The sequence below is a fragment of the Aotus nancymaae genome, unplaced genomic scaffold (genome assembly GCF_030222135.1).
Source record: "Aotus nancymaae isolate 86718 unplaced genomic scaffold, 86718_ANA_hifiasm-v0.15.2.pri h1tg000033l, whole genome shotgun sequence".
Classification (NCBI taxonomy): Eukaryota; Metazoa; Chordata; class Mammalia; order Primates; family Aotidae; genus Aotus; species Aotus nancymaae.
In genome coordinates, this window is record NW_026988447.1 from 8,041,952 (window position 1) to 8,066,421 (window position 24,470).

Below are 24,470 nucleotides of genomic sequence, written 5' to 3' on the forward strand. Positions count from 1 at the left end.
AAAAATCCATTTGTTGAGGGAGCTTGGAGAAGTGAAATAATCGCAAACCTATCCTACTAACACTGTTTTTAAGGAAACTGGTAGTTGAAGATGTTGTGAAATATGTAATATTTAAGAGAATAACAACTTCTCTGTAAGGGATAGGCAAATACCTCTAAATCAAGAATTTATATGTTTCATTCATAATGCAGAATAGTGAAATATTTGCAAGACTTCTTCAGGAACAATTCAAAGATAGAAGTTTGCAGATATGTATTAATGACTATGATTTTACATGTAGCTAAATGATGGTGATCAGATATTAAAATAAATAATACAATCATAGGCAGGATAGGTACCCTTCACCATCTTAGCTACACTTCCATTTAATTCAGTCACTTACTGCAGAAGGCAACTGGGGAAACTACTCTATGGCTTAGAGATGTTAAAAGGCATCAGTCAATACCTGTAATTAGAGAACAATAAACTGATTTCTATTGATTGTCTTTTACAGACATGGCTCAGGTTGATGTGCCACATAGTGTGATCTATTTTTTTTAAATTAACTTAATGTGTCAAATGAAGATAAAACTATCTAATGAATTTTTACATTTTATTTATTCAGGTCTCACAGGACTCTCTTCAGAAACCATCATCTGTGCATATTCCCTAAGAATTCATTGTATGAAGAGCACAAGGAGCTGTAAGAGCTCCGAACCTAACATAAGAGACATTTATTCAGTTTTTATATACCACAATCTATTCATCTGTGCCTACTTACAGTCACAAATATCAGAATTATATGGAAATGTTAGGCCCAGAACCATAAAGACTGTCAAAAGAGAAAGAAATATTTTTGCTTTAAAAAATTCAATTCTACTTAAGAAATACTTATTGAGTACCTGCTACGTCATATACTCTGCTAGGGCAGAGAATATCAAGATGAGTAAGACATTCCTAATTCCAAACCTCTATTACCCCCAAATTCACTGTGACAGGTGTTAGAAACAATAGAAAATAAATGTTTTTAAAAATTTTAAAGACAGGGTCTTGCTCCATCACCCAGCTGGAGTGTAGAGGCACAACCATAGCTCACTGTAGCCTTAAACTGCTGGGCTGAAGTGATCCTCCCATCTCAGCCTTCTGAGTAGTTGGAACTACAGGAACGTGCCACCACACCTACCTAATTTGTAAATTTTTTGTAGCTGATAAAGGGGCCTCTCTCTATTGCCCAGGTTGGTCTCAAACTTCTGGCCTTAAGCAATCCTCCCTCCTCCTCAGCCTCTCAAAGTGCTGAGATTACAGGTGTGAGCCACTACATTGTTTTTATCCATTTCTCCCCACTATCTGTGTTCTTTGCAGAATAGCATGAAATAATGATATATCAGAGTAAATGCATATATAAATCAGCATTAATTAAATATCTTTTAATATGAGATATGTAAGAATGGATGCCATGTTCAAAAAAAACTTATAAAATATTTTCCTACCAATTAGGATAACAATAGTATTATTTTTTTTTCTTTTCTTTTTTTTGGGGGGAGACAGAATCTTGCTCTGTCGCCCTGGGTGGGGTAGGGTGTGATGAGGTGGCACAATCTCAGCTCATTCCAACTCCACCTCCCGGATTTAAGTAATTCTCCTGCCTCAGCCTCCTGAATAGCTGAGATTACAGGTGCCCATCACCACACTGGCTAATTCTTTTTTTCTTTTTTTAAGCAGAGACAGGCTTTCACCATGTTGGCCATGCTGGTCTCGAACTGCTGGCCTCAAGTGATCCACCAACCTTGGCCTCCCAAAGTGCTAGGACTACAGGCATGAGCCACCTTGGCTGGCATTATTATTAAATTTTATTGACAATACACATCAGTCAAGTTATGGAATAGGAGACGTTATAAAATGTGTTCTCATAAGGAAAGAAACTGGAATGCACTGATTTGGCTCTGCCATGACACTCTAACGGAATAGAGACCTGAGCCCATGCCTAGTAAAAATGGAGTTTCTAGGAGGCAAACAAACCTTGTTGGGGTTGAGGGTTATGAGGTAGACACAGGTGCAGATGCTCACATTTAAACCCAAGGGCATCAGAGCAACACAGATCTGAGATACATATACAAGAAAGGCACAACATGACAGCAAGGATCACTTACTCTAAACTTTTTTCGAAGCTTGACTCAGTGCCAACTTAAATTACTAAGTATCCGTATGCTATTTAATTAAATTACAGATTAAATTGGGTTGTGAATTATCTTGTGACTGTAGCCACCATTTATAACAGAAATTCTGTTCAAAAAAGTAAAAAAATTTTTGGTAAAGCTAGAAATACAGCAATTACCTGAATAAAATCAATAATTAAGTTAATTAAATGAGAAATTAACACATTTTATGTATTTTTAATGCCAATGTATTTCCTAACAATTAAGAACACAATTCAAAGGAATCTTTTCACCTATATTTTTCATTTTTATCACTTAAATATTTTTAGTATTTGATTATATAAATATATTACTGCTCAAATATTTTTCCTGGAATGAGAAACCTATAGTCATAAAAAACACTATCTGTGAATCACAATTTTAATAAACTACTCTTAGGCAAATGGTTGAATCATAGTTTAACTACAAACACTCTAAATACATAAGAAACAAGGGTAATATTTAAATCAGATTCTTAAATCAGGCTTAAATCAGATTATATTAATTATAGATTTAAACCAGATTATATTAATTTTAGGTTTATACTTATATGTTTATGCTTATAAACCTAAAATTAACCATAGTTTAATAAAATCTTGGTATCATTTGTATAATAGTTTTTTTAAATAATGTAGGACAAATAGAGATGCTACCATAATCAGATTTGAAAATATAAACTCTATACGTTAAGTCTCTATAATATATAAATAGAAATTTGATAATCACTGATTTATTAATCTAATGGTTGGCATTTACAAAATTATTAGCTAATAAATGAACTTTATCTTGAACATAAAGATAATGAGTATGGATGCCTTGAAGTCTCTGATACCAATAACAAAATACTCTGTTAAACTGGTAAAATACCTAAAATTGGCAACAGTGTAATGGAGACAAGGGTGGCTGCCCTTCTTCTTCCTTTCCATCCTGAATTACTGATATAATTACTGATATAGCCCAGCATCTGTGGTACCAGATCCCAAAGTGTAGGGGATGAGTTTTGTGGAATTCTATTACAACAGAGGCATTTTTTTCCTCTCCTTTTTTAATGTAAGAGTCATAGTCCACGATACATATATATCATAACCAACTTAGGACCAATGAGAAATCCAACAGTTAAAAACAAAAAATACTGTCTATTGACTGAAATGTATTTAATTGTTAATTTCCCAAACTAATCTTGGAACCACTTTAAGTAACAGTTATATTAGAATGCACAATGTTTGGGGTGATCACTGGAATCCAGTCAATCTTCCCAGCTTTCTTACCTTGAATAAAACTATTTAAAGTAAATTAAATATCACACTTAGTGATTAAACTAACTTTGTATTAAGATGCATCACTCAGAATTTACCCAAATGAACATCTGGTTTTCCCATATCATCCTTAGAGTTCTGAGTCTTTATGTTCATGTTTTTAATCTCTACAAGGTAGAGTCAGTATATTACTAGACATACTTTCTATTTTTCTCTGAGGTATTTGTAAAAAATAAAGGATACTATATTTTTATTCAGCATTCATCCATCATTTATTGAAAGCCTGTGTTGTGAGGACTGAATAAATGAATGAGTGTGAAGGACTTAGAGAAGTGCTTGGCACACAGAAATGACTCAAGATGCATTAAGTATAGATCACCACAAACCAGACTCTGCAAGGTGCAGGTCCTTTCCAGCTTCATGATTCCTGTAGCTGGAATCTAACCCTAGATGTCAATGGATTATTGAGCTATGCCCAGAAAGGGTTTTCGTGGCCAAAGTCATCTAGCTATAGACACTATCCTTCACTCCATTCCCTCTGGAACTCAAGTTGTTTTAAAAGCCATTCATATTGTTTCTCTTTCTCTAGACATGCACATACATACACACCCACACTCTTAAAACTTTTTTTTTCCTTTCTGTTACTAATCTTTTCAGGTACTATGACTTTTGACACTCTTTGACTTGTTTCTACATGCAGCTTGAGAAGGAGGCAGGAAATTTTTTAGTAGCTCATTTGAAAGACCAGTTTATAATCTGATCAACTTTTATTTCTTTAAATCATATTTCTTTAAGAACATCAGAAAAAGTAAACATTTGGACTTTTATATATTATTCACCAAAGTAATTCTGACTACTCTCATCACCTCTTTATATATACTCTAGATACAATACCCATTCTTGAATTCTTCATCTATCAGTATTCCACAAAGCAAAGAGAAAGATTTTTGCAAAATATACAATTTATTTTGCTAATAAATATATATAATGTCAGGAAACAAAAGTTTTCTCAATGTGTCATGAGTTAATAATTTAATAAACTGATTTTGATCTAATGTTTTTCTGATTAAACTATAGGTAGACTTTTAAGGTGCTGATATAACTATGCTTTATAAGAATAGTTCTGCAAAAATTTATTTGCTTTCATCTACTGGAGAAACCTGCTAAGAAAATTAACAATTTGTAAGAACTTAACAATCTTCCAGCTTCCTACAAGGCTCAGAAGATAGAAGTCTCATGTTAGCCATATATGGATTTATCTTCTGTTCAGCTACCTCCTAAGTCAAGCAACCTGGGGCAAGTTAATTAACTTCTGTGCACTTTAGTTTCTTCTATGAAGTGACTATAACATAATAGAGTAATCAAATGAAACAGTAACTGTGACCCAAAGAATCTGCCATATATATGCCTTTCTCTTCCGTCTCATTTCTTCTGTCATTTTTCCAGTCAACATCCTCCACCACCTTAGGCCAGATATTTTTCAAATTCAGTGGAAACAAAGAAGCCAACCAAAAAAAAAAAAAAAACACAGCTAGTTTTGACACTGTCCTACCTAAAACTACCATTATGGTAGTTCACTTACTACATATTTTCCCCAAATTCTACATATTACATTTTAAATAAATCATGCATTTATATGGAGAGGAACTCACTGCTTAGAATACCATAATAAATTTTGAAAACTAAATAACTTCATTGTCATGATATGCTTATAGTCCAATTACTCTCTTTCATAAATATTCAAATTTCCATAGTTTAGAATTCTCTCAAAGTGATAACAACTTGGGTAGTTTTGTGCTTTTGTGTGTATTGCCTTATTATATTTGATTACAAAAGCCTCGAAAATATTATGTACTTGGTGCAGATACATGCTACAAACTAAGTATAGTATAACCACAAAACTTTACTCCTGCCATAAGAAGCATGCTGCCTCTTAGAGGATAGTCTGAACAGAAACACCACTGTGTTTTGTGTTTTGCGGGGGCAGGGAGGGGATGTATTTCAAACGTTCCTTGTTACTTTCCTATATTATGATAACATTTTAGAGAGTTGTAACAGAGAGGGCTTGAAAAGATGTGGCTTACATACTGAATATTTCACATGGCTTGCTGTCCAAATAAATATATTTATCTGGTGGAATTAGCTACTGAAATATGGTACCCTAGCCCTAAAGGCAGAAAGGAATTAATTCTTACATTTACAAAAGAGGACAATTTAAACACGAAAAGTACACTTAGGACCCCATGAGGAAAACAATCAAAATTAGAGAACTGGTTGAAAAGAGACTGTGTTGGGCCGGTCGTGGTGGCTCACATCTGTCTGTAATCCCAGCACTTCGGGAGGCCGAGGCAAGTGGATCATGAGGTCAAGAGTTCCAGAGCTGCCTGACCAACATGGAGAAACTCCGCCTCTACTAAAACTATAAAAAAAATTAGCTGGGCCTGTGGTGCCCGCCTGTAATCTCAGCTACTCAGGATGCTGAGGCAGGAGAATCACTTGAACCCGGGAGGTGGAGGTTGCAGTGGGCTAAGATCACACCACTACACTCCAGCCTGGGCAACAGAGTGAGACTCCATCTCAAAAAAAAAAAAAAAAAAAAAAAAGAGGCTGTCACAGGATGACTAATGTTTCAAAGCAAATACTTTTAGAAAGGCTTTTCCATTGAATGTTGAAAGAAAGCGTTGAGTAGAAAGGAAACCTATAAGAACTTCACTTCAAAATGGAAGACAGGAATACTTCAGTGTGATGAGAAACTGCATGATCTAAGTACCACATATTTCAAAATGTGAGGCTTTGCCCCATTTTTCCAAAGATAAGATAACAAAATTAGATCACCAGTACACCAGTTACTATGTGCCAGCCACTGTTCTAAGTACTTGCATACATTAGCTCATTTAATTTTTACGACACTCTTATAAAGTAGGTATTGGTAAGACTATTTTATATAAGAGGAAACCTCAGATGCAGAAACGTGATGTCCATCAAGATCATACACCAAAATGGTGATGGAAACAGATTCCAACCCCAGATGGATGGCTAGGGAACACACACTTAATCGTTAATATATTTATTAATTTACTAACTGGCTTGAAAATTCTCATATTTATGAAACAATCAAATGGCTATTTATATCAAATTATTAGTGTAATACAAATTTCAAATCACATGGAAAATAAAATATTAATTGTAAATAATTTCTCACTCTCATGAAACTTTACATCTCCATCTCCAACATCAATGACTTTGACATTTGCAAAGCTGACTCACTTTTTGAGTCATCCAATTGAGTTTACATTCCTTCTAATTTGTTTAAGATACTGATGTGTCTATACATGACATAGTGCTGTATAACATCTGTAAAGCTGATTTTTCATTTTTCTTGCAAGTTCTTTACAACATTTACTATTTGCTTTATAAATTAATCTTTACAATGTTTATGATAATATCCAGTAATTGCAATTTTGAGATTATATATTCAGGACTCATTATTAAATCCATGTAAAACTTCATTAACTCTTATACCAATTCCATCATGTGACTCTAATAAACATTCCAAGCTAAGATCAATTTGGGTCATTTCTGATTTATTTTCCTTATTGAAAAATATATTTTTGTTTTTTAAAAAAACTAAATTGAGAGAGAACTTCATTATATAAAAGATTAAAGCGACTTCTTTTCTGATAGCTGATTTTGGTGGAAACAAAATCTTGTCTTATATATAATTTCCCCTACATTTGAAGGTCAGAAAAAAACATGTGTTCTCGCTCTCTCATACACACACACACACACACACACACACACACACACACTCTCTCTCTCTCTCTCTCTCATATGCTAGTCAACTAATTCTATCACTTTAAGAAAGATACCTGGCATCAAGAGAAATAGTAGAATTATTATTAGAACCACTGAAAGTGTCACTGAAAAGATAATTGTATTTTTTCACAATGAAAAGTTTATCTGAGACCTCAAATGGTACAATCCAACTGTTTATACACATTTCCACAGAAACATGGAGGTAGTTGATTAATGTATATATGGTCAAACAAAATGTCCTGTTGCCTGTTAAGAAACAATTTTATGGTGGATTTCAAGTGACAGCCGCACCAGTCTCACTTCAAATACACACACACACATATACGCATGCACTCTGCATATAATTCCTTTTCCTTTTATTTTCAAGCATCAACAACCACTCATTTGAAAAGCACAAATTCCTTTGGGAGATTCCAAAACATCTTTAGGTCATTCAGTCTAAGAACTTTTGATGAAAAACATGGCAACTGCTGGCAATTAGTTGGGTGATTTAAAAGTCATTTTCTGGGTAGTATTTCATCCATTTTAAATTCCAAACTCTTTTGTACATTTTCTGTTAATGTTAATAATAATTACTGTGATTGCGCTGGGGTGAGGGGGCACCTACCGTGTAACGGGCAATGCACTGAACGTTTTGTACATTGTCTCTTTGTTCTAATACCTAAAGAGCCTAGAAGCTGCACTTCATTGCTGAAGAAATGGAAGCTCAGGCTGTGCACTGTGGCTCCCACCTGTAATCTCAGCACTTTGGGATGCCAAGGTGGGTGAAACACTAGAGGTCAGTTCGAGACCAGCCTGACCAACATGGCAAAACTCTGTTTCTACTAAAAACACAAAAATTAGCCAGGCGTGGTGGCGTGCACCTCCCAGCTACTTGGGAGGCTGAGGCACAAGAATTACTTGAATCCGGGAGGCAGAGTTTGCACTAAGCCAAGACCATTCCACTGCACTCCAGCCTGGATGACAGAGTAAGAATCTGTTTCAAAAAAAAAAAAAGAAAAGAAATGGAAGCTCAAAGAGCTCAAGTGGCTTGTCCAAAACCCTTGGTAACAGGCTCCAAAATCTATGTTTATAAACTATAAGCAAATCACGACAATCATACCATCTACACTGTAATACTAATAATATGAAATACTGGTAACAGCCTACAATTATTAAAACTTGAGTTCTCAGTCTCCTGTTTTCCAGAGCCTAGTGGGACTGGTGCTATGGAAGCCGCAATCCTTGGAGAGGGAGGCAGTTGCTGGTACCATCAGAAGATGACTTCTACAACCAATTAGACAACTTTGATGAGCTCCAAAGGGACTGCACTTAGTTATCCCAAGTGAAAAAATGCTCAATGGAGTATGGAGTTTGGAAAATGAGTGTTTAAAGTCAAAGAAAAAAGATTCCTATGGGATCCATGGAGGATTCAAAGCTGCCTTCTTTGTGAACAAAATAAACAGTTGAGTTTAGGAAGGAGGTCTCACACAGAATTAAAAACGTTAACCCATAATTAATTTTGAACTCTTTAAAAAAAGTTTTAAAAGCTATCTTACACCCAAACACAAATGTACTCAGATCTACATACAGTAGCATGGCTGAGACTGGCTAGCTGTTCACCAGTGCCCTCTTGCTGTCTGCATCACTAGATTACATTTCCCAGCCTCCCTTCTGGTTCCATAAGTGCCAATATAAATGGGTTCAAACCACTGGAGTATGAACAATTAGAAGTGATTATCCCACTTCTGTATCTTACTCATAACAATCTTTCACATGAGACTCTCCATGATCTTTCCCCTTCCATTAAGGAGAATCTCTGTTGGAAGAAAATGCAAGCTTTCCACTGAAGCTTAAAGACAACTGAGCCAAAAAGTGGAGAGGGCCTGGAACCCTGAACTACTATCGAGAAGGAATTTGTCCATTATCAAGAACACCATCAGATTTATGAAAAAGAGACTTTTAAAAAAGTCTACTGTGTTTGAACCATTATATTTTGTTTTGTTTGGTACAACAGCTAGCATTATCTTAAACAAATACTAGAATCACTTTTGCAACCTACATGTGAAAAATCTTCCACAGTGAAATTCTGAATTCCTTATGAAGAAGTAGGCAGGACTCTGATAACATCTGACTTGTCATTTCATGGGACTGTGTGCAGTTTAGATAAAATAAATATGAGAGTTCATTTACTTTTCAATTAACTACTCATACAACATTTACTGAAAACTAGTAGGCTAGACACTATTCCAAGTTTGCTAAATACAGCAGTAAGCAATATAAAGCCCATGCTATCATGCATCTTATTACAACTAGTAGGTGGGGACAGAGAATAAACAAGTAACTGTCAAGTAGTGATAAGTACTGCATCCAGCACAGATGAAAAGAAACCTACGTGATAAACAGTGACTAGATAGCAAGGGATGACCTTTCTAAGATGTGATATTAAGAAAATTGTTTTCATTTTTTTATGCTCACTTATTTCCCAGAGGAATAATTTTAATTAATCATCTTCATGAAACACATAGACATGTATACAAAGTATATAAGCACAAAAACTTTGTATGTGACATATTTTTCACATATTAATATATAATACATTGCTAAGTATACTTCACATTTGTCTTTGCGTAAAGTCAAGATGAGTCTAGCATATCACTAAGCCAAAGGAATATAATCATTAAATATATTATGAAAAATTCCTGTGCTGTTTACGTAACTTAAAAACAAAATCAACAAAGTATTATACTATCTTATAAACCAAAGACAATAATGAAATATATAGAGTTGTTCAGTACCCTCTAAGTTGAAGAGTACTAATATCTACTCAAATTTCAAGACACAAATACTCTATAATGAACTATAAGGCTTTCTGGAAAATTACTTGTTTTTAAAAGTGCTACTTAAAAGTTTAAATAAAAAATTAGATCTAGAAGCCACCTACTTGGTTGTTTGATTTTGATGACTCAAAAAATTTACTGAACAGGCGGACCACTTAAGAATAAAGACTTCTCTTGAAATTTATGCTATAGTCTTTAAAAAAAAAAAAAAAGAAATTAAGGAAACTTGATTTCATTTAGGAAGAAGCGTGGATGTACTCAAACTCGGATTCCATAGACTTTAGATCCTAGCATTTGTGTGTCTGTGGGTGGGGTGAGGGGGGCAGTGGGTAGGAAGTTGGGGGAAGATCATCAAAAAAATAAGAACATCATATAGTAGTAATTTGAAAATTAAGTAGGATACAGAATATAGAGGTTGAAAGGTCCCCCTGCTCTGAGTAAAAGATATGAATGGAATGAGGGCCTCACCCCTGCAGAAACACATGGGAGTAGCAGGCACTTCAGGAACAAGGGCACTAAGAGCAAAAGCCCAAGGCAGGAGTGGCAAGGACATGTTTTACGAATAGCTAGGTCAGTACAATCTCTGACAAGGAGATGGATTGGGGCAGAGAGAGATTCAGGGGTGAAATCATGTCGGGAGCTATGGTAAAGAGTTTAGACTTTACACTGAATGAGATGGGAAGCCACTAAAGGATTTTGGGCACTCACAATGTATGAGTCAACAATTCAACACATTTTAAATATCAGCAACAGTGGTAATGTTGCACAAAAGATTTCCCTCACTTTAACACTAAACAATTCTATACGCATATACAAAATAAAGACTACGGAAGGGCATAAAGAAAATGTTAACAATAGCTGTAATTGCAGAGTAGGATTATGGACAATTAAAATTTGTTTCTGCTTATCTACATTTTCTAAAGTTTTAAATATACATATGGATTACGTTTGAGATACAAAAAAGAAAACATTAACAGTAAGTCCACATAACTTTAACAGAAAACAATATTCATTACAACTTATGTCAGGAGGACATCAAAAAACGGCAGCACTAAATCTTGTCTTGATATATACACAATGGATAGTGACTCAAAACTGTGAAGTTCCATCTATTCTAAGTTATCATTTACAGATACACTGGTTATATAACTTTATAAACTGAAGAACTTTATGTACTGTGTGGCTTCTCAAATAGTGCCCAAGGTATAGTAAGTATTTGATAAGCAAATCGTCTGGTCAGGCGTGGTGGCCCATGCCTGTAATCCCAGCACTTTGGGAGGTTAAGGCAGGAGGATAGCTCGAGTCCAGCCAGGGTTTTGAGAACAGCCTGGGTAACATGGCAAAACCTTGTTTCTACAAGAAATACAACAATTAGCCGGGCGTGATGGTACACATATGTAATCTCAGCTACTAAGGAGGCTGAAGTGGGAGGACTGCTTGAACCTGGAGGTTGAGTGAGCTGTGATTGCACCACCGCACTCCAGCCTGGAAGGCAGAGCGAGACACTGTCTCAAAAAATAATAAAAATAATAATCTCCACCCATTCCTCATACACACAGATGTATATATTCACACGCACACACGCAATTACTTTGATTTTAAATGACATCTCGGATCCGACCTCTAAAAATTCATTTCTAGATTTCATGCAACCACCACCACAGGTGCTCCTTTTCTAGTGATGAGTATTACAACTCAGCTAGACAATATCCTTTAAGTCAAAAAATAATCATATGTTACCCTTCTTAAGTTGCTAACAAAAACACTAGATATTTGTGTTATGTGTCTACTGTATCAATTTTTCCTTTTACTTCTGTGACAAAGATATCCATGTTAGCATTTATTTCCAAGGACTTCAATGATAAGATATTTAATTTCACATTTATTTTCAAAGGCTTGATGTGTCAACCCTGGCATGCCAGATAATTTCACTGCTTTGGCTGTCTGGTGGGCACTATGCAAGAATTGACTGAACATTTGTGGTGCATTACTCACTGCCCAGGGCCAGCAGGAATACATACTCATAAACTTCAGGAAGTCTAATAAATGTTTCTCTTTTCCTTTATCTTTCCTTTTTTTTTCTTTTTTGTAAACCTTAGACACATGCCATTAAATGAGTCTGAATTACTATGAAATCGTCAAGCATACGTTACCTCAAAAAGAGACCCCTCACTTCTGCCAATGCTCGAGCATTTTTCATGACCTTCTCAGTCATCTGCCATGATTTATTTACATCATCAATTGAGAAACTCTCTTGGAAAGTACATTCTTTCTAAATTAATATAAACTTTTAATCTTCTATTGCAGTTTACTTTCCTCAGCTTCAGGTACTTTCTCTAAACTTTTCTGTTAAGTATATACGTGTATGCATATTGATTTATCATCCTAGGTTTAACTCCAGGAATAACAGCATTCATTAAAATCCATTTAGAGAATCTTATGACTGGTTAATCTGTGGTGTCATTAGTGCATATGCATGCACATACACAATAGCATGAATACTTTGAAAATTTCTTTAGACACAAAGAGTTTAACTTCCATAACCTTAAAGTTACATAGCCTCAATTCACCTTAAGGAAAACCAGAACTTATAAAATTAACCAAGCTCCTACCATGTGTGACAGCACTCTGAGAGGGAATTTGCAAATACTAACCCACTTCACTCTGGTGCTACTGTACTACCACTTTACTATCTTGCCTCTTGTACCAACCTCTTCATGTTGCAGCCAGAGTAAACTTTTAAAACATGATAGGAAAATACACACCTGATCCTGTTACTCCCCTGACTAATATCTTTTAGTGGCTTCTCTTTCCCTGTGGAAAAAGTTACATTCCTAACCACTGCGCCCCACTGTTTTCTCCTTTTGATCTTCTCTCACTCACTGCTCTTCCCCTCAGTCTCTGTACTAAATATATAAATCTATTTCTGGTTATTTTAAATACAGAGAGATACTCTGTGTCTCCTCCTGGGTTTTCACTGTTCCTTCTTCTGCGAAGAATACTCTCATCCCTGGCCTGGCTAATTCTCTGAACCTTCCTACTGAAGTCAGAAATTCTTCTAAGATGTTCTTGTGATATCCAGAATGTTGCCTGTCACAGAACTGAAATCCCTTTACAGTAGCTGCTTACTTAATAATCCAATGCCTTCTCTAGGTGTGTCTTTTTCATCCTCTTTTCCTAGCTTCTCACATAGTGCCTAAGGTATAGTAAGTATTTAATAAGCAAATCATTGAACTGTTAACCCTAGTTTAGAGCAGAAGATACTGAGGCTGAGAGAAACTGAACAGAGACTGCTTGATCCCAATGTTCTTTTCCTCACCAGCTCTATAGTCACCCCCTTCCACAGGATTATAGGTAGGATCACCAGAATAAAACTAAAAGACAACAAACAGCAAATGTACTGATGCAATAGATTTAGTTTAGATTTCCTGGAAGCTAGCGCCAAAAAAATTAAGGACAAAACTTCTGAATTCACAAATTTTTAACTTCCTATCATAGATCTCAACAAGAAGCCTGGCAGATGAAGAATATATAAACTTACTCAGAACCATAAGATTCATTCATCTACTTAACTATCCAACAAGTATTTACTGACACCCTGCAACAAGCCAGTCATTGTTACAGGAACTAGTGATATGGCAATGACTAAGATTAGCAAAATCCCTGTTCCCTGGAATTTACACTCTTAAAGAGAGGAGGGGCTTGAGCGGAGAAGGGGAAAGGAGGAATATGTAACAATAAAAATACTTTTAAAAATATTTCGGCTATCAGTAAGTACTGTACAGACAATACCAAAAGAGAAGCATATAATAAATGATGATGGCTGGGAATGGAGAGGCTACTATTTCAGCCTGGCCGATCTGAGAAGGCTGCTCTGAGAAAGTAATATCTGAAGTGAGAGGTGAATAAATACAAAATAACCAGCCAAACGAAGATGTAGAAGGAAAAGTTTTATAGGCAGAAGAGGTATCAAGGGTAAAGACCCTCAGGTGGGATAAACCTAGGAATGGTTGAAAAACAGTTTCAAGGTGACTGGAAGGTAAAGATTGAGAATGCTGAAGGAGAAAACATGCACTCAGAATTTGACTGTTCTGAGGAGAGTTCATGCACTGGAAGGTAAGGAGTGACAAAGGCTGAGTGGTACAAATGGGTTCAAAGCAGTAGGGACTAAGCCTACCAAAAAGTAGGCTTTCTAAGTACAATGAGAAGTCACTGGGTTTTTTAAACAGGAAGTTAACAAGACCCAGTTATGTCTTAGAAGATCATTCTGGCAGCGGGTGGGGAAAATGGGTTGTAAGGGGTTAGAATGGAAGTAGGAAGACAAGTTAGAATGCAGTGAGGAATACCATCTAGACTACAACAAACTTAAAAATGGCCTTTCAAAAGCTGAAGGTACTTTAGAGGAGCCTCTATATTCAGCTATTCAATTTTTTTTAAAAGTAAAAATTTGATTATGCTTCAAGCACCATAAAGATGATGAGGTATATATCACAAATAGTTACAATACTTTAGCACTGGCTTCTTACAAATTATCCGGGTGGATAACCAAATTTCCAAGGTCAGATTTTAAAAACTCTTAAGTTATTACAGTGGTAATTTATGAAATATGGATACTTACTTTGACTAAGTACTTAACATAACTGGGAATTAGCATCAGGAGGTGAAAGATTATAATATGAAATTATAGAAAGAATACATGGCTAGTTCCAAGACGACTATGTAACTCAAGAAAATAATTCTAATTCTTTTTAGTTTAATTTACTCACAAGCGTAGAGCAGACATAACAAGGTCTGTCCTACCTACCTAACAAAATAGTTGAGAACAAATGGAAAACAGATGTGAAAGAATTCTAGTAATAGAAAGCATTATGCAAATACAAGTTTTTATATAACACACAATGATAGACCTGGAAGGACTTGAGAATTCATTTAGTATAATCTTCTCATTTCACAGCTGTAGGAACTGATATCAAGAGAGGTGAATTAGCTATGCCACTGCTAAAACCAGAATTTATATTTTGCTTTTATATCATAGAAAAATATTAATTTGAATAGTTTCCAAATTCTCCACAACATAAACTGTATCATTAATTTTAAAAACAAGTATTTCACAAACCCCCACGTAACTTGGAATTCTTTATTAACAATTTATTATGTGTGTAAACAAAAATTAACGTATTTTTACTTCAATTCCATGATATACATACATTAAAATATGACTGCTCTTAGAGAAGCATATAACTTTCAAAATGCTTTATAGTCAAGTCCTTTCACTTAAGGAGACATGAAAGTAGCTTCACTTGGTTTTTGGCAATGAATTATACTCAAGGCCTTCAAAGACAGTTTAATCTTCAAAATAATCCATATTGATATTCTTCCTAAATAGAATGTCTGTGTTTCTAAAATTCCGTATCATCTAAAATTCCTAAGAAGCTTATGTCAAAATTTTTCTGCTGCTTGGGTAAACAACATTGATTTCCATATTAAAATGTTAAATATTAAAGCATCACATGACATAACAATAGTGATAATTAACAGCGTTAATCCAAACTTGTCATTAAGATTGCTAATGTGGATATTCAGTGACTGATGTTTACTGGCTACTTATTGCCTCTGGTCTTTATATCCAAATTCAATTTTATCTAAGTTTAATCTAGTAACAAGAGAAAAAAAATCCTCCCAAGGTGAAACAATTATCTACTAATTCTGAGCTTGACATGTTTGCCTACACCTACATTTTTGTACTTATTAATTCTCTTCTTACACATTCCATAATTATTTATCAAATGGCTTTTTTTTTTTTAAACACATCCTAAGACATTACAGATACAGTGACGAACTGAACAGATGAGGTTCATGTTCTCATGAAGCTTGCATTCCAGTGGGGAAAAATAATAATCAAGCAGTAATAACATGAACGACAACAACAAATAAAAACCCAAAATATAATAATCAATGCTTGGCAGAGAATTAGAATCATACGGTGTAACAGAAATGCCTGAGGGGCTACTTTGAACTGGCCTCCCAGCAAAACCTTCTATAGCTAAGATCTGAGAGTCCTGGAGCCAGCCAGGCAAGGATCACAGATAAAATTCTGGGCAAAAGACACAGAATTTTAGTTCTTTTTAGTTCAATTTACTTACAAGTGTACTGGAAAGGCTCCATGGCTTAGTCTGTTCAACGTACAAAAGAAGGATCAAAGCAATGGAAGCAGAGTGGATAAGATGGAGAGAAGTCCAGTAAGAGGTAAGAACACGTGGGGCTAGTTCATGCATAGTTCTACAGGGAGTATAGATTCTATTCCAAGTACAATAGAGAGCTACTGAAGAGTTTTAAAAGCACAGAAATGACAATGGTCTAATTTATAGTTTGTAAGTATGATTTATATTTTATAAATGTGAAGAATAGCATGGAAAAGCAGGCAGATGAGAAAGGGAATACTAGGAATAGTACTAGTACTATTAGGTATTTGGAAGAGTACAACACTAGGAACTGTACAAGTGAGATGATGATAGCTTGGACCGGGGTGGTAATAATGGAGATAGAGGGAAGAACATCAATTCATGGTGAGGCAGGTAGAATAAATAAGACTTCCTGAAGGATATGGAGGTTTGAGCAGCCTGAGGAACCAAAGATAAGTTGTAGATTTGGGGTTTCAATATGTGCATACATGGCAACCCCAGTGATCTGAGATGAGGAAAATGGGAGGCTCTAATAGTTTGTTTATGCATGGTTGGCTGGTTTGTTTGGGTTAATATTTGGTGGTGGTGGTGGTGGTGGTGGTGGTGGTAACTGGGGGGAACAGTTAAGAGTTGTATTTTAGCCATGTCAAATCCGAAATGACAACATCCACATCAAAATATCTAGTGGGGAATTCAATATATAGAGTGTTAATTTTTTAAGAATTATAATCAACCAATTAATGTCTCATTTTGGGGGCAAAACTTTGTAAAACTTTTTACCTGCTCATTGAGTGCTTACAAGTTAACACATACAAGTACAACAATGATGATCAAGATGACAATGATGATGAGGGAGGGAATATTTTTATCTATACTATGATGAGACAGTGATTCTTAAAATCAATAAACAGATGGGGTAACAAGAGATAAAAGGTCTCAAGATTTTTCTTCCTTTTGAGTTAAACCACTACTTAAAATAGTTACATACATGTAGCCCCACAGGATGCAAAATGGGGATTCATTCATATTTTAAAGTAAAGTTTGCTTAAACATCTATACTTTTGCTTATAAATCTCTTAAGGAATTTGAGAAATACCTAGTGCTTCCTCCAAACACAGAAACCTAATACAAGTTCAGGTGAAATATGAACTTGGCTAGATACTTGTCATTTGAATTAATGTAGCTTTGTAAATAAATTCTGCTCTTTAATGCTTTCAATTTTATCAAAGACTTAGCAAACCTCCTGAGATAGAATCCTCCCATCAGATTGTAATTCATAGAACTCAGATTAGAATCAATAAAAAATAAAAGGTAACCAAGATATCAATAACAAAACACACCAAATAAATCAGACATAAACTTTAATATTTTTTATGTGTCTGCTTCACTTGATGGTCAGCATCTGACATCATGATTCTCTGGTGCTTATAAACTAGATAGTGTCATGTAAACTAGATATATGCATACCTTCACATATAACTAAACAAGGTTTATTCTAATGTATCCTACCAACTATGGAAAACTGGAACATAAAAAAAGAAAAGTAATACAAGTGGGAAAAAAAATCTCCAGTCAACACAAGAAGAGTATGTTTCTTTTCTTTTCTGAGACAGGGTCTCTCTCTGTCACCCAGAATGAAATGCAGTAGTACAAACATGGCTCACTGCAGTCTCAACCTCCTGGGCTCAAAGGATCCGTGTGTGTGTGTGTGTGTGTGTGTGTGTGTGTGAACCTCCTGGGCTCAAAGGGCCCTCCGTGTGTGTGTGTGTGCGCGTGCCTATGTGTGTGTTTCTTTCCCCATAGGGATGAAAGGTCGGCAGTCTCAACCTCCTGGGCTCAAAGGATCCTCCTACTTCAGTCTCCCAAGTAGCTGGGACCACAGGTCTGCGCCTGCATGTGTGCGTGTTTCCCCATGGGGATTAAAGGTAGGAATTAACTACATTCTTAGTATTTCCAACCTAACTTCCCCATGATCCCTTAGGAAGAATTCTTTAGATGCTCAATTTCACAATTCCTGAAGGATTCCTTGGGAGTTATGTGTGCAGGAAAAAGCTTATATAAGCTTCTCCCTCCAAGTCAATGCTGAGGCAAGAAAATACTTGGCTTACACGAAAGTAGAGTTGATAGAGTTAGTACATTACTGTGTTACTATGTTAGATGAAGGTAGGTCCTTTTCTCAGTTGATTTTGAGAAAACTTTAAAAAAACAACTGTTATTCTGGTGGGGTGTGATGGGAATTAAGAGCCAATGAAGACAGATTTCAGAGCTTTTATACTACTTTTCACTAAAGACACTTCGGCCTGACATTGGTCACTTTTCTTAAATTAAAATTTCACTGTGAAATAGCCTAAAATCAAATGTTACATTTAGCATATAAGAATTTCAGTGCTAACACCTCTTTTGGCACAGATTCTCAGTTTTTACTGCATGCAAATTTGGGGAGGGGGTGCTGGAGAATGAACTCATGGCTTAAGAATCTGGGAACTGCTTGAATTTCACTGTAAAGACGCATCATTGAGAAGCTAGGAATCTGAGTCACTTAATATCAGGCTTCAGCTAAATACTTAAATGGTTACATAACACTACTAATTTTTAAGAACAAGAAAGGATTTTTTTTTTTTTTAAATGTCATGGCTTTAGGATTTCCTCTTTCTGTTTTTCATACTATAAAAATGTCTTGTTTGATCCTTCCAAATATATGAAAACCTTATTTGTTTTCTTCTGGAAGAATAAAAGATCTCCGCATCTTCATAGAGATGCCCTTTTTTAACCTGATGCTCTAAGATGTGTCTTTCTTTGGCATTAGATAATTCATTGCTCTCTGATAATGATTGATGTTTACAATATAAAATAAAATGAGAAATTCCATTGTAATAATTAAAATATCTCTAAAATTCCAGTGAATTCACATATTACCAAATAACTAAACTGAAAACTAAAAACCGTGCTATAAATCCTCGATGCTTCACACCATCCAGATAACACATCTGAACCAATAACAAAAGTTTTCACTCAAGCTTTGACATTTCAACATGTAGTAGATATAACGTTTACATTTTGGAAAAGAAATAAAGAACATATTGGAAAATTAATTTTTAAAAATCTTTTAAACTTCTATATAGTTTCCCAACATTAGCTGTAGTAAAATTAGAAAAAAATTATTTCTATATTTATCAGTTTATATCATTAACCAAAGGTACTCTTTTGATATAGTAAGTGTCACAAACAACTAACATGAATTTGCTTAAGCCTTAAGAGCTTCTTTTCCCAGTATTTTGAAACGGATGAGGAGAACCAGATAAAATATTATAACTTCATATAAACACTGTATTTAGAGCAGTAAGAAAGCAAATAACCATGTTCCTCTTCCATACTTAGCATTAAATTGTCTTTCACAAAGCAAAAGGCATTTTTTTTTTTAACTGATAAAGCAGTATGTGCAGTTATAAGAAGTACAGAACTCCCACATCCTGGCCTTTACATTCTTCTTCTTATAAAAAACGCAGCATTTATGAGCCCCATAATGACTATTTTAAATCCCTGAATCACATTGCAATAGAAAAACACTGTATAGCATAATGCATAATGACGTATTTAAATACAGCCCCAGATCCCATATTTCTATAAACTATATTAATGTGAGCAAATAAAGATATTTCTACCTTGATCATTTCTTAAGCAAAGGTTAACTAGAAAGGCAAGCCTTAGGAAGAAACAGTATACATACCATGATGTAGTCTCTTTCGTTAGAAAAGGCAAGAAAAACAGATTTAAATTAAGACTTGGTGTATAAAAGCCGAAAGCATAGAATTTGTATCCACATAATGAACTGATGTCTCCTCTAAAGACGTCAGATTGCTGTTCAGCTAAACTATCTAAAAATACCTCCTTGCAAACACACACACGAAATGACTACAAAGACAGGTCTTACTAAGCAGCTCTACTTGCACAAAATCACTTAATAAGTGGGAAAAAACTGAAGTACTTAGGGAAAAAATAATAGAAATTTTTCATATAAATTATGATCTTTTATGAGCTATTCTGCAAACCAGTACCAATGTGTAAAGAGTAGTTAATAAAGAATCTTAAAGCAAATAGTAATTAATCTAAGATGTCCAACAGAAAACCATGTTCTATGAACTTGAAATCAAATAAAGAAAAATAAATCTCTGAATCGCCATCAACATTCTACTTAAAAATCAAGAAAAGGAAAATATCCTAGCTGGAAAAGCAGGAGTCAAATTCATGGATGCCACTGTGTGTCAGGCCATGAGCCAGATATGTAATTCCTGCAAAACCTATGAAGTATGCATCATTAACAGCACTTGACAGATCAGGAAAAATGGTTCTGAACATTGAGGCAATCTGCCTACTGTCACACAGCTATAGAGTTGGGTTCCAACCCACATACGAATGACTCGAGAGCATTATAATCTAACAACAATAACTGGCATTCACATCGGCTTTACAGTTTGCAAAAAGATTCTAATGTCATGAACTCTTTTTATAGTTTTACTATTTAAACTTCACGTTTTCATGTATAGAATGAGGAGCAGAATCCCACTTTGCTTCTAATTTTGTTAGATGATTAAAGAAAATCACACACAGAGCACTTCGTAAATTAATCTTGACTATTAATAATTTTCTTTTTTTCTCCCCCTTTTCTTTTGAGACGAAGTTTTACTTTTGTTGCCCAGGCTGGAGTGCAATGGCACAACCTCAGCTCACTGCAACCTCCGCCTCCTGGGTTCAAGTGATTCTCCTGCCTCAGCCTCCTGAGTAGCTGGGATTACAGGTGCTCACCACCATGTCCAGCTAATTTTTTATATTTTAAGTAGAGATGGGGTTTCAACATGTTGGCCAGGCTGGTCTTGAAATCCTGACCTTCAGGTGATCAACCCACCTCAGCCTCCCAAAGTGCTGGGATTACAGGCGTGAGCCACCCCATCCAGCCAATAATTTTCAAAACAATGTTGTGAGGTAGACCAGTATTACAATAATGATCTTCATTTTGAAGGGAGAAATGAGTAACTTTAAGAAGTTAAATGACTTGTCTAAGCATTGTACAGCTAGTTAACATCAGAACAAGGACTCAAATTAAGGTTTCTGGTAAATAAAGTACTTTATTGTTTTACTACACAAAAAATCTTGGTTGGAATAGTTCCTTCCTATTTGCTGTGTAATTTTCCACAGTTGAAAAAATTAAGATGATTCTGTTTTAAATATGCTTATTGAAATGCTGGAAGACAATATGTAATGAGTACTGTTAATAAGTTTTGCTACACCATGATGCTTCATTATAGATCCAGTTTGTTCACAGGCTCAGGGTTAACAATTCAAAGTCACTCAACTTCATTATAAACCAATTGATGGCTATATCTTTTCCACAGCAGCTTTGGATGACACTTAAAGGGGAGAACAATACAGAGAAAGGAGTAATGGATACACCTGTGGCTAATAAAGCCAGCATTTGACACAAACTCCTTGAAGAATGTGCTCTTATCCTACTTACTCTTACAGCCATCATCGTCAGACTTACACTCTTTAGAGAGTGACTGAATACAGTGCCACTAGCAGTACCAAGAAAGAAGAATCCATAATCAGTGGATTTTCAGGGCACTCTGCTGTGACCAGGTAAAAATATATTTTAATACAGCTTTCTAAAAGGTCTAATTATATTTCACAGTCAAAACTGTAACAAAGATAAACCTAATTATTATTTATTTATATGTATTTTAAATGGCTAAAACAATGTTGCTAAGTCTGCCTGGCTGAGAAAACTCCTTCATCTGGCTATATGCTAAAATTAGCTCCTTATAAATTACTTATCTAACTAGAAACAAATTAAGAGAGCAATCATATCACCACAAGAGTAAGTCAAAGCACAATTATTTTCTAAATCCAAGTCTAAAAAAGGATAACATGAAAGACCTCTCGAGAACCACATGGATGGGAAATTTCAGATAAGCATGGTGACCTGCTCCTAAAAGATTAAATTAACAAGAGAAAACATGCATATAGGCCAGCGCAGTGGCTCACACCTGTAATTCCAGCATTCTGGGAGGCCAAGGTGGGCAGATCATTTAAGCTCAGGAGTTAAAGAGACCAGCCTGGCCAACATGGTAAAACCCCATCTCTACCAAAAAAAAACAAAAACCCATAAAAATTAGCTGGGTGTGGCAGCACGCACCTGTAGTCCCAGCTACTCAAGAGGCTGAGGTAGAAGAATCCTGGGAACCCAGGAGAATGAGGGTGCAGTGAGCAGAGATCACACCACTGCACTCCAGCCTGGGTGACAGAGTAAGACTCTGTCTCAAAAAAAAAAAAAAAAAACCGAAAGAAAGAAAGAAAAGAAAAGAAAAGAAGAAAATGTGCACATAAAGAGTTAAAAAGTATAATTCTTCAAACTAAAATTGTATTCTTGCAATTCAGGCTAAGACTGAGGAAGAATAAAATATATTGCTTTTATTTCCATCAGGATCAAGGTAAAGTTACTCTACATTTTATGTCAGGGATGATAGCAGTTATGACATGGCACATATGAAATCCCTTTGAAACTTATCTGAAAGAAAATCAACTCTAAATATTGAAGGAGGAATAAACTGTTTGTGGACTTTGATTAGAATTATAATCCACAGGACACACTGAAAACAAAAGGATTTGTCCATCCTTTAACCTATGTATTAAGAGCAAAGGATAGATATTTCATGCAGTTTTCCCAAATAGATCTGTGTGTGCACATGCATCTGCACATACAAGAAAAACCTGCAATGGCTCCACTAGGGATTAGCTTGTGACTTTGAGAAAGTTACTTTACCTTCTATGTCCTGATCTCTTTAGTATGTGGAGGCAGCACTCTTCCATTATTGTGAGGATTCAATGGGATAAATAAAGAGTTTTGAACATTGCCTAGAACAAAGGGAGCCTTCCATTTTAACTGATGACATCATTACTGTTGCTTTTTCACTCTAATAATGAACTATTTAAAAGAAGGTTGCTGCTGGGTATTGAATCGTAGGGGTTGGAAAAGGCACACCAACTTAAGGACAGTCATCTAACGAAAATGAAAACATCAAGTGTAGTGTCTCTGACTCACGTGTGTAACAGATTTAATTTTCCTTACCTCCTGGATAGTGCAGATAAAAACTTCCTACAAAAGTGTAAGATTTGTACTTATTATGGGTTGTGTGTTATTCTAAGCATTGTATAGGTTTTTACCTCATTTAATCTTCACACAACCCTATTACCTCTATTTTACAAATGAAGATTCCATGTTAAAGGGCCACACAGCGAGTGAGTGGTGAAGCCAGATTATAAATCCAAGTTACTGGTTCTGGAGTTTTCTGACCACAGTGCTACAGCTCTTACTAATCCCTTCCTCTTTACGTAATTTTCTTCACAAAGGTCACAACTGGTCAAATAACAATTTTCATAATCACATGTACAAACTATTTCCTAACTTGGGTTATTTTTATAGATGGGTTACTAGCATCAGTTTCACTTCTAAGTCAGATTCCCTCCTTCCACCCACTGCTAAATTTCAAGAGTTCTTGTGGAACCCTGATTAGTTATTTCAATATGTTTCAGTTTTCAGGTTCCTTAGGGGTAGGAACAATAACATCATATAAATTACAAGAGTAGAGTATTTAAACCAATGTGGGAACAGGTCATCTTCAACCACATTCCATCCTGAGTTTCTTCAAACCCTGTGTTCCAGGACTTCCAGATGACTCTGATATGCAGCTCAAAAATCTCCAAAATCGGGAGGCTGAGGCAGGAGAATTGCCTGAACCCAGGAGGCGGAGGTTGCGGTGAGCCGAGATAGCGCCATTGCACTCCAGCCTGGGTAACAAGAGCGAAACTCCATCTCAAAAAAAAAAAAAAAAAGAATCTCCAAAACTCCATCTGCCAGCAATGCCTTTATTCCCCATGTTCACACACATCCACCTGGTGGGCCCCCGCTTCCCCTGCACACTCCTCAGTCAGCCCCATACACAACTGTGGGTGTACATATCAGCAGGTCCCTCACCTCCCACTATTATTCTGTGAGCAACTATAAGATAGGAGACAAGTCTTATTCACAATCAAATAACCAAGACAAGTGAACAGTGACAATGAATTTTCTTTAACAAGTGAATACAGATTCACTGGAACCTGGCAAGGTTTTACTATTTGCACATTACTATTAATGTGATATACAGATGTTAGTATTTAATATATTAA

The 24,470-nt window shown here is 35.5% G+C and overlaps 1 protein-coding gene across 16 annotated transcripts in view; it reads right to left on the reverse strand.

The window, feature by feature from the left end:
• The window catches only part of RAPGEF2 (Rap guanine nucleotide exchange factor 2), a 262,303-nt gene that overhangs the window by 55,136 nt on the left and 182,697 nt on the right, over positions 1-24,470 (reverse strand). Inside the window, exon 1 of one of the 16 annotated variants that reach the window (XM_064383782.1) lies at positions 19,975-20,074. The exons of the other annotated variants lie outside the window; for them this stretch is intronic. Coding sequence (XP_064239852.1) covers positions 19,975-19,977 — 3 coding nt within the window. The 5' untranslated portion in view covers positions 19,978-20,074. Of the gene's footprint in view, positions 1-19,974; positions 20,075-24,470 lie in introns of those variants that run through there. 16 annotated transcript variants of the gene reach the window in all.